The 17996-nt window shown below is 39.3% G+C and overlaps 1 protein-coding gene across 1 annotated transcript in view; it reads right to left on the minus strand.

Moving 5' to 3' along the window:
* TEKT5 (tektin 5) overlaps window positions 1–17198 on the minus strand; it is a 21265-nt gene extending 4067 nt beyond the window's left edge. The window contains exons 1-5 of the mRNA XM_010165043.1: window positions 16634–17198; window positions 15344–15423; window positions 13621–13691; window positions 11824–11967; window positions 8814–9036 (exon numbers count right to left, since the gene is read on the minus strand). Coding sequence (XP_010163345.1) covers window positions 8814–9036; window positions 11824–11967; window positions 13621–13691; window positions 15344–15423; window positions 16634–17198 — 1083 coding nt within the window. The remainder of the gene's footprint in view (window positions 1–8813; window positions 9037–11823; window positions 11968–13620; window positions 13692–15343; window positions 15424–16633) is intronic.
* Between the last annotated feature and the right edge of the window lie 798 nt (window positions 17199–17996).

Below are 17996 nucleotides of genomic sequence, written 5' to 3' on the forward strand. Positions count from 1 at the left end.
TGTCTTCATTATGTATCAAGCCCACATCCTTGCTTTTCCCTGAAAACACCAAGGATTTGGATTTTCTGCTGCTCAGAAGCAGAATTTGAGTGGTTTGTGCTGTTGTCAGAACTTTGTTATTTATAACCTCCCTAAGAGAATCCAGTTTGTGTTCATCTGTATATGACAAAGGTGAGGTCCAGCTCCTGGGTAGGCTGCTGGTCATTAAGTGGATGTATGAGTTTTACAAGCCTGTCAGTCCTATCCTTTGCTCCCACTGTTTACCCTCATTGCTAAACAAAAACATCAACCTGTGGGGATGTACCAAGGCTATGAGGCAAAGAATACACAGTGCTTTTGGAGGTCACCCACAGCTCAGCAGGGTCCTCCTTTCCTGTGTTTATTTTATAGCTTCTGTCACTGCAGCAGTGTTTCCCATGCTCCGCCTCACTGCGTGTGAGTGAGCCAAATCACTGTGGTGTGGTTCTGTTACCTGCAGCGGGGTACTGTGAGGATGTCGGCCTCTTACATTAAATCCACTTACAGTTTGGAGCAAGTATTAAGTAGAATGATTTATTTCATTAAAAAGTGTAATTCAAATTAAAAACAGTGAAACAAAGCAGCATGTATCTTAGCCCACTAAGAACTAAGCAAAGTTATGTCTCAATCTCAGAAAGGATTGAGTGGGTTATTTGTTTTCTACGTCTAGTGGAACAGAGGACTTCAACTGTCAGTTCAGATTCTGGGTAGGACCTTTGTGGTTCAGACTTTGAGCTTTAAGGCTAGTAACATTTTCTGTCTTGGGCAGCGGCTGGAAATGGTGATCCACCTTTCTGGAGCAAATCTATCAATGAAACAGTGCAATTAAAGCAGTGCAGACCACCTGGTTAGAAGTGAGACATGACTCTGAAACCAGCTCCCCAGAGCAATGAACTTGTGTTATGGTAGGCATGTAATGTAGTCACTGTGCTGATTCTTAATGTCCTGTGATAATATGAATAAAAATAATTTATTCAGTGAGTGGAGTTAGGTTACAAGCTATCTTACACTTAATTAGTGCTAATTGTTCTAATCAGGTTAGACAAGAGGATGAAATTAATCTTTTCTGCGAGAAAATTTTTTTCCTGCCCTCTTTTTCTTTGAAAGCAGTACAGGTATCTTGTGTTTATTCCACACATGGAAGGAAAGTAGGAAGCCATCAAAGGGGATGCAGCATGTGCACAGAAACATACTGTAGCAGACTATGGAAGTATTATACAAATTTATAAGGGGGCCAGGGAAGAAATTTGGTAGTCTTCAGTATTTCAGACAACAGTGCCACTCCTCTGCCACAAATCCTTATTATATAAGGATTGCCTATAGCAAAACCATGACCATTCCAGTGACAGTGCCCCTGTAACAGCTGAGTCCCCTTTACTCTTTAATTCTGCTTGCATCAAAAAGTAAATTACATATCAGATGACATTTTAAGATGCAGAAGGAAAAAACTGATTCTAGTACAGACAACACTGAGCAGATTGCCTGTGTATAAACTGTCCTCAGTCTTTTGGAAAGGCCATTTTCATTAAGCTCAGCTAGCAGAAAGAACTTCAAGAGTGGTTTTCTGAACCCACACTTTTCTCAAATCCTCTTCTGATGCATTCATATGTGGCCACAGTGCAAGTACAACCACCAGACCACAAACTTATGTATTTCAAATTCAGTAGTAAGGGTTCAAGTGTGTGAATGTTGGTAATCATCCAACCTGAGGTTTGTTTCTGTTCCTTTACAGCACTTACTGTGCCGAGTCCAGCGCAGAGCTACAAAGATGATTCAGGGAGTGGAGCATCTCCCTTATGAGGAAAGGCTGAGGGAGCTGGGTCTCTTTAGCTTGGAGAAGAGGAGACTGAGGGGTGACCTTATTAATGTTTATAAATATGTAAGGAGTGAATGTCAGGAGGATGGAGCCAGGCTCTTATCAGTGATGCCCAATGGTAGGACAAGCGGCAGTGGGTGTGAGCTGGAACACAGGAGGTTCTGCTTAAACTTGAGAAGAAACTTCTTTACAGTGAGGGTGACAGAGCACTGGAACAGGCTGCCCAGGGAGGTTGTCGAGTCTCCTTCTCTGGAGACGTTCAAGACCCACTGGACACCTTCCTGTGTGATCTTATTTAGGTTCCTGCTCCGGCAGGGGGATTGGACTGGATGATCTTTTGAGGTCCCTTCCAATCCCCAACATTCTGTGATTCTGTGATAGCACTTGGCTGGGCCTCAGTGCCCACTGTACACATAGCAAACACATAGGTGTTCCTGTAGTGATGCAGGAGCAGGAGACTGTATTGTCCTCTCTTTTTCAGAATGCAAAGTCATGTATGCACTTCCCTCATAAATAATGGCATATAACAGACACAGGAGAATAGTCGCCCTGTATCTAGAAGTGACTGAAAGTATTTAGAACTTGCACAGCCCACAAATTCACATGTTAATGTTCAAAAATGGCAAGCTCTGAAGTCTAATTAGAAAATGTTTCTCTTTACTGAGAATCTGGTAGTTCATTAGTCACAAAAAGAAAGCTTTCATCGAAAAGTCACTGAAAACTCAGTTTTGTGTCCAACCCTTATAGCACTTTGTGTTGGCATACTCTGCGGTAACTAGGCTCCTGTGCCACACAAACTCACTAGGTGCTCTGGTGTCCTGCTGATAAAGGTAGTAGTTTGCAAGTACATTATACACAATTGATTAGCGCTACTGAGCAAACCTCTCATTCATTTGCTAAAGAAAAACATTGTTTAAATATGCCTGTGATCTCAAAACTCAAACATGAAACTGTGCATCCATCTTTAAGCTTTGCTTGGCAGCATGTAGTGGATGTGGTTTAGGTTCATTGTGTGTTCTCAAATTATTTCTTATTTTTTTTAAAAGCTCTGTCATTTAAGACATACAAAGAAAAATGGCCTCAGGGGAACCACCTCCAACGCATCGCAGAAGCTTTATACAAACAATTTTCAATTACTCATTCTGGACACACATTGGATAAAATGACTTAGATAATCTGCTCTACATAAATGGATTGGTGGGGAGGATCACCAGATAGTGTTGCACCAGTCTACGTCATTTCTGGATGACCTCCAAAGGCAGGAAGCAAAAACAACAAATGCTGAGCAGCATGTTCCTAAGAGAGCGTGGTGAGGCATTGGCTCAGGCAGCTGCCCATCCGGAAACCTTCCCTTCCAGGACATGGGGAAAAGTTTTGTGCTGCAGCATTCTTGAGAGCTTGTAGAAAACTGCTCTCTGAATGCAAAAAGCAGCAGCCAGGTAATATGGTGGAACATTCTTGTGCCTCCTTATCTTGTAAATTTCTTCATATTTCATATTTTGCCTCTCAGTGTTTTAAACTTTCACCCATGTTTCCGTATTTCATCCAAATTGTTTTGTAAAAGTTACATTTGTTGAGGTTATCGTTCTTAATTGAATAGATAGTATAATTGTGACTGATTTCACAGTTAATTTTAGGGTATATGACCACATTATTTCTACGTAAAACTACGATATCTTGCAATCTTTGGATTACAAATATAACCCAGATGTTGAATCTGAAATTAATTTGGACTAGACAGTTTTTACTGTCATGTTGTAGACAAATTCTTGATAGAGATTACCACGTCCCTTGCTCTTTATTGGTTTTAGGGTTTGTTTGTTTCTTTTGAATCTTAATTGCAGGTCAGTTTTATGACTTAATCAAGTTTTTGTTTTAATCAGATGGTAGTAGGAAATAGTCCAGGAATCTCTTCAGAAAAGCACATTTAAAAGAGAAAAAAACAAATAAACAAAACAACACACACCAAACCACATTCCTCAGCAGACTGTGACATCAGCAGGTGATGCATTCAGATAGTTAAACTGTATTGAAGCAGAGTTAGAATCATTCTGAGCACTAACTTTTGTGCATTTGTTGTGTATACTCATACTGGATGACTGAGTTTTGTAGTGAAGTACTAGTTTATTTTGTGCCCAGAGAAAATGTCTTCAAACCAATGCGTTGCACAATTCATCAAGCATACCAGGAGTGGGGAGATTGGTCTGAGTTTGGGAATATTGCAAGCTTTTACTTATAAAGCTTCATAACAATGGGAATAGGGCTGGCATAAATACAGTCAACATATCTGAAAGCTAAAACATAAGTTCTGTGTGTGCTAAAGGATAAAATCCTCAACATGTTCTTTGTAACTATCCTATTTAAGACATTTTCACACACAAAAAAGGAAACTACCAGAATGTAAATATTATACTTTTAAAACAAAGAAGAGTTTAAATATACTGGGCACTTAACCTGTGTCCTTACGCAGATTGGTCTGTTCAGCATAGATTGAATCAGAGGATCCAGGGATCCTGGATCTTTCATTTGGTCCCTATAACAATTCACAAGCTTATAAAAATTATCCATCCAGGATTTTTTTTTTAACTTTAATCTCTGAAAATAATCCAATCAATTTCACATTTATATGCAATCAGTTTCTATTTAACTTTTCCACTGGTCCTAAAAATGTAAATGTTTATTTTAAAACAGCTTTAGTAAAATCAAATGGGGAGAAAAACATGGGATCATTTAACTTGGCCTGGATTTTCTAAAATATTTTCAAAATAACAGAGGAAGTCATAACTATACACAAGGAAATGCTTAACTCTTTGCATATCTCTTTGCTACACTTCTAACTATTGAAGAATGAGAATGCAGCTATGGCTTGTGCAGCTGCTTTATAATATTGATTCTTGTCAGGAATAAGATTCTTTCTAGTCATTAATGAAATCTCAGCCCAGGCATGGTAAGCTAAATTCGCCCTGACTTCAGAGTCAATGCAATGTATTTGCCTCATGACACTTTGGAGCCTGAAAATGCCTCTTTTCTAGAACAGCTACTACATATGTCCACCTCTCTTTCCTGCAAGACAGGCCTTTCTGGGAATAAGGAACAGCTTTATAAATATATATGAGCGCTGCTGCCTTGAACTCCCTCCTGTTTGCTCTGCCAAGCCTATATGAATTGCCTGAGTGCAGATGGGTTGTAGGGCAGGGAGCAGTAATAGTAGCAACCACCTCAGTTTCTCACACAGAAATGTTGTGGCCGAAGGAAGTTGTCTTCTGTAGTAATGCCAGCAAAGTCCCCATCCATTTAATCTGGGCTGCCTTTACTTAGCAGCTCTGTGTCCCGCAGTGTGAGAAGAGATTTCTGTTACATTGCAAATAAAGACACTGGGATTCATGACAACCCGAATGTGTCCTGATGTGCAGTGGCTGTCACTTGATTATGGTAACTCTAGCCTCCTCCATTTCATGTTCCTCTTCGTCTAATCCATGAAGTGGAGCATTGTGGCATGGCACGCTGAGGAGCCAGGCTTCTCCTACACAGTTTCTCCACTTGCCAATAGTTTGTACTATGATGTAGTCTATGCAAATATTTATGATTTCATTAAATTAAGCGGCAATTTCAGGAGAGAAAAATCTGATTTTGTCATCAAGTGAGCGCCTTAGCTTTCATCTGTAATTTCTTTTGGTTTGTAGGCAAAAGGCTATTCCTAGCTTAAATAACTATTTCCTCCTTCAAACAGGTTTTTCCAGGCCAGTTTGAGCTGCCTATGCCAACCAGCACACACCTTCCCAACCACTTCTGAGTCATTCTTCATTAATAATCAGAAAACTTGACTCTCAAACAGGTTCCAGTGTTAAATGAGATGATTAGCTGTATACCTAGCCACCATGGGGCATGAAAAATTGTAAGTAACTGAAATTTTAAGGCATAAAATGAGGAAGGGAGAAAAGCAATCAACAAAAATGTATTTTAAAAGTTATTTGAGGATACATAGGGGTCTGAAATTAAAGTCTTTGTGGGGTAGGTGCCCCAGGGAAGGTACTCCCTCTGCTATACACATACTCCTTCCCGCAGCTCCCAACACTGCTGCACCTGTCCTACGTGCTTCTTCCATGGGCACCTCCTGTGGTATTTTAGTATTTCTTTATGTTCCTGTTCAGAGGAACAGGCTGTGTCCTTTTCAACAGCTGTAGGAGGGCTCCTTTCAGAACTTCTCAGATAAGAAGTTTGGAAACTATTTCAGAAGCTGGTAGGCAGTTTCTGGTTTTATTGCCACGGAGGTTTTCCTGGCTTTTGTTCTATATTTTATGCTAGTTATAAAATTAAGTAGCTTCATCTCTTGAATTAGAAGAAAGTTGTATAAATATAAAATATATTTAATTCTTCTAGCTACCATACAAATATACTCAGTAGTTGCCAAGACAGAAAAGGCTTTTTCTTAAATTTATAAATAAATTTAATAAAAATAATATGTGAAGGATGGAGACTCTGAGGCGGTAACTTATTTAAGAGATGGAGTAACTCACTAAATACTGTAGGCTTTTCAGGTATAGAGTAAAAATATACCAGACAAAAAGGAAAGTGAGAGTTAATTTCCATCATATATTGATGTAATATACCTTTTCATACCCCAGGGGGGAAAATAAATAAATAAATATGTATGCTGTTTCTAGAAGCAAACCTTCTCAATGAACTGAGTGTAAATATGCCGAATCATGGCTACTGGTTTATTGGAGTGGGTGGCTATTTTTTGTGTGGTTTTACTAGACATATACCTGTTTTTCTAGCATCTTTCTGATCCCTGTGCTCCCGGGTAGTGGAATAGGAAGGCGTGCAGGAAGGGTGGTGCTGGGCATTCTGCCTTTGGGAGCACTTCTGAGCACAGTACAGGTGTTGGAGCTGGCAGGCATAATCTGCTATTTAGGTATGGTATAAATACTGGACTATGTAAACATGTCACTTGCTGTCTGGTCTGACTGATTTGCAGAGCTGATGTATGTAAACATCCTGCCCTGTTGGTTATTTCCAGGAGACTGAAGCCAAGGTAACTATTTATATTAATAGTAACTTTATGGAAAAGAGATGCAAACATATTAATGAGGGGCTGGCATCACGATTAAAGGTTTTCCTTCTTTTCCTAAAAATCTGTGTACTTTTACACCAGATGTAAAATATATTTACCGTAATGTCTCTTGGCTTAAACTGTTTCTTGAGACATGCTGAAGACCATACACTACCCTCTCCTATGCTTACTTCGGAGGAGAAGGAAGGGCTGGAAGGACTGGTGTAGATTGTTCATACAGAGCCTTTGGTAACATCAATGACTGTTGAACTAGAATATCAACCTAGCAGTCTTCTCCTGCACAGCAGCTCTGTGAAGGGCTGCTGCAGACAACAGCACCCAGGACAGGAGGTATATGATGCAATATGTACAAATGCCTGCTCAGGGGAAGATCCTAGCTCTTTAGAAGTAACTAGTGTACCAGACTGCACATGGAATTCCTTACCTTGCCTGGGTAAATTCAGAACTAATTAAATCTTTTTCATTCCTGTATTTTTATTCCTGTTTATTGTTTTCCAAGCAATAAATGAATAGCACTCTGCTCACATAATTAGTGATCTAATACTGTTATTAAGTAAGGGAAAGAAAGGCAGGAAGAAAAAGGCCCTTTACAATTTTGAGTACAGCAATGCAAGAATGTTCCAATAGAGCATTACCAGAGCAATGCCCATGTTCCTTTTGGTAGTGGATTTCTCTAAACAAGTTTGAAGCAATGACATCCTTGTACAGCAGATCAGGACTGTAAACATGTGGCTATAAAGTCATTATACATATAGGCAATATAAACTAAATACACAAAAAAAAATCAGGCTAGGAGAAACATTTTAAGTATATGTACAACAAATGCTAACCGTAGCACACAGCATAATCACCACCATGATATCAATGACAGACACTAATACAGCACACTGATCCCAGAGTTTAAGTCGAATTAGATGGGGTTTTTTTACAAAAACCTTAGTTCTAAAGGAAAACTGAAGTGTCATATGAAAGTAACACAGTGAATCTTGCTAGCTTGACAAGATTTTATCTGTCAGTACAAAAGCAGCACCTCTTGTTACCTTCAGAGTATATGCTTCAAAATTCAACTAATACACTTCCAATGTCACTTATTTCAGTGAAAACTTACTGAAAAGGCAATACAGATAGAGATTAATACAGATCTGTCTCCTTCTGTGCCTCTTCTGCTTTGTATAATATGAAGACAAAGACAGAACAAACGTGTGAAAAGTTCCCTGTCTGATCCGCTCCAAAGTATCAGGCTGTTTCTGACCACAACCAGGCCAAAATTCAGGTTAAAGGTGTGGAAATGTATTTATCAAAAGGGAAGGAAAACTTTGAATTTAGGTGTCAAAGGTAGACTAATGACATTCCTTATATGAATACTTTTAGATTTTAGTTAATTCTTCCCTTGCTGCTTCAAAATGAAAGTGCAAAAACTTAAAAGTTGTCTCCTTCCTCTAAAACAGATAAACGTGCTGCTGTTTGTGGGCCTTTTTGTTTGCACGCTTTACAAAACTGGTTCACTGTTTGTTTTGGGTTTTTTCCCTTAAAAAAAGTAATTCACGTACTATTTCTGTATAAGGAAATGGCCAGGGAATATCAATAAATGTAAAATAGAAAAAAAAATACCGTCTAAGATATCTTTCTCCACTTTAAACATATAAGTTGCAAATAAACATAATCAGTGTGTGATTATGGGCAGATGTTGCATGGTTCCTTGTAAAATCCTTAAAATCTTGTTAGTCTGCCTGTCTTTAAGTAAGATCTTCTAAGGCTGTGTGTGAATCCGTTTGAGGAAAGGTAATACAGGTATATCTTTTGAGAGGGTGCTCATTCGGGAAGGATGTAAACTTCAGAGAAGATTTCTAGCATTTTGCGTACAACTAAGATCATGTGCAGCTGCCAACTCTTAGTGATTCTTACCTTGGCCAGTTGTGCTTGGAGTTTATTCTTTGCATCAGCTACTTCAGCAATACGATTGCTAAAGGCCAAGTTGGTAGCGATGAAGTGATTCCACACCTCCTCAGATACGCTCTTCAGTCCAGCCTCTGCCTCCTCTTGGAGCTTGACAGAGTTGGCCCTTTCATGCTGAGAGCGCCTGATATTGTCTTCGCTGAATTTAGCCCATGTTGCAGGAACTGAAACACTAGTAAGAATTTAAAATAGGAGTGAGCTTAGGTGAACTATTTTCTCTCAGTGCTAATCACACTAAGAGTTCATCCACTGAACTGTGCAAACTGTGCAATGACATACATCAGGTGATTCCAGGGGTTTCATAGCCACTTTTTTTCCCCCTTTTTTGCCTCTATAAACCAAAGATTTGTCAACAACAACTGAAGATTTTTGGAGAGTTGTTGTTTCAACAGTGTTTCTATGACTTACTTGAATATTTAGCTGCCAACTAAAGGTCTTAGTAGCCTTGGCATCAACTCCAAAGCAAGCAGGTTTATGTTTTGCTGTATAAAGAATGACCTTTTCTTGCATACTTTTTGTTAATTGATGATTAAAAGTAGTTTTTGAGGATCAGATAAGAATGTCAACAACACAGCTTCTTCCTGTCTTTAGCAGACTAGGTGATGGTTGGGGTTCATACCTGCTGTATCTCAACTGAAATTTGACTCGTTTTTCTGTGTCAAGTTTCAGAGTGCTTATGGCTTTGATGGATGATTATTTAGCATGATCTCCTGTACAGTGCACACCATCAAATTATATTTAAATACCATCTACTTTTGTGAATACAAACTTTTATCCTGGGGAAATCGAGTTGTCACCAACCACCGGAGAATGTGAGAGCTCAACTAGTTTAGGGAAAATGAGCAAGAAACCAAAGGAGAAAGCTGTTACACAGCTCTTCAGACAGCTCTGGTGGGATCCTTGGTTTCATGTTCAAGCTTCAAAGGTGGCCATCATTATCATAATTGTTGAACATAATAGTTGAACATAAATCCCAGTTTTTTCCAAACCAGGAGTCTGCAGAGCTCTAAACTTGCAGCCTGAGCCCCTGGATTGAAAACTGCTGGTGCAGCATAAGCTACTCTCTTTGAAGTTATACTACTACTTTAATGCATTGCTTAGCCTACTAGATCACTTTTCTCTTCACCTAGAAATACTTAGCACGTTTTGTGAAAAGGTACAGATATTTTACTTGCTAAATTGAAAGGCTGAGATAAACTCTCTGCATTTAGACTTCATTGTCCACACAAAACTTTCTTCTAAGAATTATGCTTGTATGTTAAACTCTGTAGGGATAAGTCGCTATTTTTTGATTTTCACATTTACTCTAGATTTTAATTGAACACTGAGAGTAGATATTAAGGGATGCAAAAAGAAAAAGATAATTTTGTCAGTGCTTGTTTTCTCAGTGGCCTTTTTTCCATTTTTTTTTTTTCACAGAGTATTCCTCTCTCTCCAAACTGAAGTACTGATCTTCTTAAATGATTTGGAATTCCTTAGTGCTACACACTTATTTAGGCAGTTGCCCTGAAAAACTCCAGGTAACCAACCTGATACCATAGTAAACTGCATAAATCAGGGTACTAAACCTGAGCTGGCACTGCTTACAGCTACTGATCCAGACAATCTCGGTGTACTTTCTGCAGGGTATGTGGTTTGGGGTTTTTTCCCCTTCTATGGTCTGATAGATTATATTCATTTTCTCATCAGAAAATTAAATTTCCAAGTAGGTTTCCATCTAGACTATCTAAAATACTTTGTACTTAATCTATTCCTTAACATTGCTTTTTCAGACGGCAATTTATCAGGCTGCCTATGTTGAGGCAGAAAACACCTGCTCTGCTCCTGAGGCTGCAGGTATGTCTCAATCTGCCAAATGGTTTCAGGAAAACATTAATGAAAAATGTCATTTCTTTGGATATTGGTTGGTGAGAAAGGAAAAGTGCTGTAAAACTCGGCCACATGAATCTGCTTTTTACTAGAGCTGACAAGAATAATTTTACTCATTGCTAATCCTAAAAGTAGGTAGTGTTACTAGAGTCAGCAGAATGCCTGCCAAGTTTCCTTCAGATATGCCCTCATTTCAGTGGTGAATGAGGTGATCTTTTAATGAAAAGCAGAACATAAGTAAACAAATAATACTGATTTTTTTTTTTCCCCTTCCAACAAGAGAGAGTTGTTATCATTTGAGATTGTGAAGTGCTTTCACCATTTAAATACTGCTATGTTAAAGCGTGATGAAGGAACTAACAAGCCATTAGCACAAAAACACTGCCCTCTATTGCAAGCTGCTTTTCTTCTGCTATTGCTGTTGGTTTGGATGCAGGTCTTGATGAGAGCACTACTAATAAGCAGTTTTGAAAATATATACAATTGGGACATTTTAGTTCATCCTGTAATGCTAAAGCTGTGCCAAATCTTTTTGATAATCCTGTTTAATACGTATCCCTCTTAGTTTGATGGACTCATTCCCAATAACCCAAGGTATTTTTACAAAAAATGTATATAGTCCTTGGTGTACACTTACATGCTCTTTGCCTCATTGCATTTAACTGCACACCTTAGCTGAATTTTGATTTGACTGGATGTGGTTTTGAAACCTGAAGGCCACAGAACAGTATAAATCCAAACCAGAGGGAGACATCTGCAGAAAGGAGTCTGGGGGTAAGGAGCTGTAACACAATTCTAAACAATTGTCCTTGCTGAAATACACAGCTGCTTGCACATCAGTGAGTGCTGTAGGTGCTGCGGACTGGCAGCTCCTGCCTGGCCTCCAACAATGGCAGCTCTAAGGAGGCAGGGAATAATTGAGGATGATTGGAGGGTTTCATGCCAAGGAGAAACAAGGCCATACAGAGAGAGAAGCCATTTCTTTCTATATCACTTCTCAAAGATAAGGTTAGGACTTGTGCTGTAATCAGGCTCCGACTTACAGCAGGGAGCATGGAAAGAGAAGGCTACAACAGCCACTCATACTCACGTCTCATCTGCTTTTTCCACTCCAGGGTAAAAGTTGATTCTTTCTGAAGTATTTCTCATGGTAAAGCATGTCTCGTCAATAAAATGGGCTGAGTTTTTGTCAGAAAGATCTTGCTCCAGGGCATGCTGTACATCTCTGTTAATGCTGTGAAGGGGAAAGATTTACCTTTATCTGTGCCCCTTTAATGCTGTTGTGCTAAATAGTTAATTGCTTTCATTACCTTCCTCCAGTGCTTCATTTTATAGTTTGTTGGCATTTACAGTGGTTTGAAAACAAACACTAAACACATTACAGTGGTGCTGTAATTTAGCTAGAGGGAGCTGCTGTACCATAATATCTTCTAGCCTCTAGGCAGTATTCCCCAAAGAATTGCATTTAACTCACTGCATTTAATAATGACAGACAACTACAAGGGTGAAAAGCAACAGGTAGTTGTTGTGTGGCATGAAGGAAAGCCCCAGAGCAAAAGGGAGGAGGTTTTCAGTGATAACCTTCAGACCAGCACAGCTGTAGGTGAGAAAGAAAAGAGCAGACCAGAGCTGTGGTTTCCCATCTCTCCTGATTTGGGGGACAAATTCACTTAGCATTCAGATTGTACATCACTGGAAAATCTGTTTAAATATTTCTGCTTATCTTCATCACAAGGAAGGAAATATGTTGCTCCATCTCTGCTTTCTTACCTGCAAGGAATTTTTGGAGTAACTTAATCTCCTTTGGCTCTTCCAAAATGGGGGAAGGCCTGGCAGACCCTGGGCTAGAATGACAGTAATATGGATGAAGGAAGAATCAAGTCTTGCTTTTCAGTGCATCAGGAAGACAGCAGACATGATGACATTTTTGGCAAATACTGCTGTTTCCATGATGTACTTGTTAATTGGCATTGCTATCAGTCTGCCTGATGTATTGACAGAACTGAATCAAAGGTGACCAGAAATGCCAGCGTGAAGAGCTAGACAGAGTTCATGCCACTAAATATGAACATAGCTTTTATCTCATCATATACTCAATATATTACAGTAGTGGGACGAACTGTGAGTCCTGAGTGCTACTAATAAGAGCAGTTGTTTAAATTCTACTTACGTCTTTCTCCTGTAATGTAATAATCAAGAACTACACAATTTTATCTTCCTTGTGTGCTTGAGTACTTGAACTGCTTCTTTTGAGAATCACATTATATCATATAAATATGAATTTTAAAATCTGTTCTGTGTAGTTAATAGAACGCTGTATTCAGAATAGTTTTTTACCGAATTAAATGATTACTTAAATATAATTTACATTTACTAGGATATTTGTGTACTCTCAGAGAAATAAAATGCATTCCAAAGCCTCTCATAATAAAAACATACAAACATACATAAAAATAATTTAAGTCCATTTCATAACTCATATCATACCTTATGATGTGCTTGTTTTCCTGTTTCTTTTGTCAGTAATAAATTTCCTTTGAATTTAGTTTTGTAATAAAAAAAACAACATCCCTTCAGACTTCACACTGCAGTGTGCCACATAGGAACATTGGCACAACTAAGCTATAATTTTGGTGTCTCTTTATTTTAATGAAGTATTTCAGATTAAACCTGACTTTAAAAATTGAGTCACAATTGTCTTTAAATAGTAAGTATTGCTTTTCTGTGGTTTAACATACAAATTCTGTCATTGCCCTCCACTTCTAATTACCAATGAGCATCTAACAGACTGGCTCTGCTTTTGCCTTTGCTGTTTTCAGTCTGTTGTTAGATACTAGCTAACACTGAATTCCCATCTTTAAAACATTAATTAAATGTAAAGTCTTACCCCAACTGTTGACTGATTTTCTCTGCAAGTTTTGTCAGTATTTCTTGACAGTCCTTGAATACATCAGCCTCCTACAGTGAAAAATACACAGTATCAGTGCTTTCATCAAACTTCATTTGTTTTAGTGAATTTACCCTTTTTATTCTGTATTCTAGGTGTTGCAACCATCTCATATATCTCAAAAGCACTGTAGGTCAAGAAAGGATGTGTTTTGGTCCCTTTTCCTCAGTGCTACAAAGTTGTATCTTTTGACTTGGTTTTGTATGGCTTTTTATATTACATTAGAACTGTTACTAGATTTTATTGGATGCAGTCATTCTAATAAACATAAAGTCAAATTTTGCTTGGCTTAAGTATAATGAAGAAACTTGAAACATGAACCTTAATCCATTAAACTAACTACTACTTCTACATTTTTCTAGAACAATACCAATATTTTGCTAATAGTAGTGTAGGTTGAAAATATACCTGATTTCAGAAACAGGCTTTCTAAGGAAGTATATTGTAATATTCTCCAAAACTGTAAGTATTGCTCAGAGAAATTCAAAGCTAGGTTCCACTCAGATTAAAATAAATAAATACGCAAACCAACCACATTGAAAACTATGCAAAAATGGTAATGACAGTCCCTCAAACAATGTTACAGTGTTCCAGCCTCTTTCCTTTTCAAAAACTCTGTTTTAGCCCAACTTACCCTCTTACCTAAGTATATACAGTTTTGTGAGTTTTGAAACAGGGAATTAAGTGTTTTAAATTACTTGGAAGTCATTAAGACATCCCAAATTTAAAAATACAAGCTCTATGTCTGTACTTGTGCTGTATGCATATGAATGACAGCAACTTTGGAACTGGCTTTCCTGTTATTACAAAATGAGCCTTCGTTGTCCCTCATTGTCACTACCTAGCTTGCTCCATTGTCAGACCAGTGCTTGGGGAGATCAGGCAAATGCCCTTTACTTTTCATCTTGAAAAGAATAGTTTGTTCATGTGGAACATTTAGCAGTATTTCATCCTACCCTGAATTCTCATGCTAAATTAAGTGCTGAAATACTTAAGCTAATATATAGTAGCTCCTTGATTCTTCATTAAAACTCTAAAGCTCCACAAGTCACAGGCTGTAGGCTCTGAACAAGCATCCTGGTTATCCAAGTGGTCTGCACATCCTTCAGTATCCAGAAAAGTGCTTGAAGCAATGCTGTTGTCCCATAATGTGTTTTCCTAGTATTTTTGTTCTGATACACATCCAACAGAATATCTTTAAAATATGTTAGCAAATGTTATTTGATTTTTTTATTCAGAAAGTTTTAGCAGTCACTACTATTAATCTCATTTTTTTGTTCAGTAACACTTATACATAGCAAGGCAGTAAACCAGCATTTTATATTGTAAGCCCTAAGAACTTCTGAGATTTTATAGACCATGGCCCAGAAAACAATCTTGAGAAATGTTTCTATCCTGTTTTATAGGATCAGAGAAGGTAGAACTGGACAAGACCTCACAAGGCAGTCTTTTGGCTATTCCTTTTGCTCCAGGAAGGATCCATAGAACATTAACCATCCCCGATATCTATAGTCTTACCAAATTTCTTCCTCTTCCTCCTCACCTCAGTCTTCCAAATGAATGAAAGGAAGAAATTACTGGAGTGTTTTTACCCTGATAAATATTTAGTTGGATTTTAGTTATTTCCACAGTTTGAAAAATAAACTAGTAAGTCTGATCTTACCTTTATGAGGCACTCTTCCACATCGTCGTGGACTAAATCTCTGCCCTTACGCTTCTCACGATGGTATAAGCATTCTAGGGCTATCTGCAAGCAAACCAAGGAACAGTTGCTATAGGCTCAGTACTGCATTGTGGAGTGAAACTTTGAAGCTTGCTGAACAGAATAGAAGGTGGTTTCATTGAGCTCAACTGATCTGTCTTAGTGGCTCATTCCTACTTACCTGTTAATACCTACTTTTAAGGATTAGCTGCCACCATAGCTGCTATTTGATTAGCTGCTTGTTAATGTGCAGCAAGGCCTACATCTCAACATGCCCCAGCTTTGTTGTAGATTGTGTGGATTAAAACACCTGTGTTGTTCTACACTTATCCATAGCAAAATCCTTTAATCTCATTTCTCCTATCCTCCATTAGCCAATGCCAAAGTTTGGAAGTTTCATACCTGTACAAGAGAATAACTCATATCTACAGTCATTGAATAGGGAATTCAGTTAACATGCCCCAGAAGGTAACTTTGCTTTTAATGTCTCATCCACTTGTTTAGAACCATACTAACAAATGAAACGGCATTAGCTGGTACAAAGCCTTTCAGCAGATAGTGTTCGCTGAATAGAAAGCATCCTCAGCCTGACACTCTGAATCAATACAGATTCAGACAACTAAAAAAGTCATTACTGAATACTGAATTTTGGTTTTCTATTTGTACTTGCCTAGAAACATGATAGATACAGCTTCCATCACCAGCATTCCAGAGATTTATGAGAGAACTTTGACTCTAGATTTTGCATGGTTTGAGTTTTTGCTAGCATCTTTTATTGGCACTTACATCACTGTGGCTTTTTCTGTTGCAATTAATTTGCCTTTAAGATTCTGGAGAACTTCAAAATGTAACACAAATGATAAGCTATCCTAAGCGAAAATATTATTTTCACCAAGCAATAGCAAAACATTCAGAGCTAGATAAGAAAATCGAGATACTGCAGTTTACAGGGCCATCTTCTGCTCTCCTGTAATGTGCTGAGCTGACCAGCCAGTGCCTGAGGGAGACAGCCTCCTGGAGCCCCAAGCAGAAAAGAAGGAAAAGAGGGCATAGAAATAGCTTGATAGGTTCATTTCTTGACTTTTATATATAAACCCCATGTTGGCCAGGTTTTCTTCTTAGGGAGGGTAATATTTCACCAGGATCTGTCTTGATGATAACAGTAAAGGTCATACTAGTATTCAACAGAGATAAAGCCATTTTCTTTACCCATTCCACAGTACAGCCAAGAAATAACTAGCTAAGTCCAACCTACCTTCAATGGTCCTTGCATTTCACTGACAGTATATTCAAGCCGCTTCTTTGCCGTCTCCAAGGCTTGGGTCTCTTTCAGCAGACAGTCTAGCTCATAGATGAGCTCAGATCTCCAGAATTCAATATTGGCAATCCTCTCTCTTAGGTTTCTTCTACTGTCTTCTTGCATCTGGTAAGTCAGTTGATCCTTATCTTGTATGAGTCTCATTGAATCAGTGTTCAGTCTACCAGCATGGTACCTAGAGGCTTCAGACTCTTTTAACTGAACCATGTTTTCATGGTGCCAGTCACAAGTGCTGTAGCGGGTATGCAGGCTAGAGCGTAACGCAGGTAGAATAGTGGGCAACTGCCCAGTGGGATTAAATTGCTTGTTAGGGATAGGAGGGACCAAAGCCACTTTGTGAAGCAGCCTGGGCCTCCAGGAGCTGAGGTGGCGGTAGCCTGGTAGGTAGTAGGACTGATAAGCATCCTTGGTGGTGCTGGTGGGAGCTAGGTCTGGGAACAGGCAGCTCTTTTTTGGGCCATAGTAACTGGGTAGCTGCATGCTCCCCTGAAAATCCATCCTGCACCGAGCTCAGGTAGCCTCCCTCCAGCTGTGCATCATCTGCAGCCAGAGCAGCCCCAGGGCCCCTGCTGCCCTTAAGGTTCCGCAGTGCATTATGACAAGCGGAGATGTCACAGAGCTCCAAGGGCTGTTCCATCTTGCCAACTGGTGGAACCCACCTGGATCCCAGCATGCCAAGGGGCCTCCGTCCTCACCTGCTGTCCTAGGGCACGTTGTTTTTCCTACAAAGAAGCAGTGCTTTCCCCGCAGAGCAGCGCTGTGTGTGTTGGGACCCGGAGTCTAAACACGATGTGACCCTGTTTGGTTATAGTGCAGAGGGATTTGCCAAAGGCTCACTCTGGATGGGGTCTGTAGGTTTAGAATCATAGAATCCCAGACTGGTTTCGGTTGGAAAGGACCTTAAAGCTCATCCAGTTCCACCCCCCCTGCCATCAGCAGGGACACCTTCCACTAGACCAGGTTGCTCAAAGCCTCATCTAGCCTGGCCTTGAACACTTCCAGGGAGGAGCAGCCACAGCTTCTCTGGGCAACCTGTTCCAGTGTCTGACCACCCTCACAGTGAAGCATTTCTTCCTAATATCTGATATAAACCCACCCTCTTCCAGTTTAGAGCCATTTCCCCTTGTTCTATCACTGCCTGCCTTTGTAAAAAGTCCCTCCCCAGCTTTCTTGTAGGCAAGTTTATCTTCAGTGAGCTTACCTTGAGCAAAACAGAAGTTTTACTTCAGGAGGGTTCATGTGTATCGGTTAGTGGCTGCAGGGAAATGCAGCAGTGGAGACAAGTCTTCTGAACAC

This window comes from Antrostomus carolinensis, unplaced genomic scaffold, assembly GCF_000700745.2.
Source record: "Antrostomus carolinensis isolate BGI_N321 unplaced genomic scaffold, ASM70074v2 scaffold23183, whole genome shotgun sequence".
NCBI classification, from domain to species: Eukaryota; Metazoa; Chordata; class Aves; order Caprimulgiformes; family Caprimulgidae; genus Antrostomus; species Antrostomus carolinensis.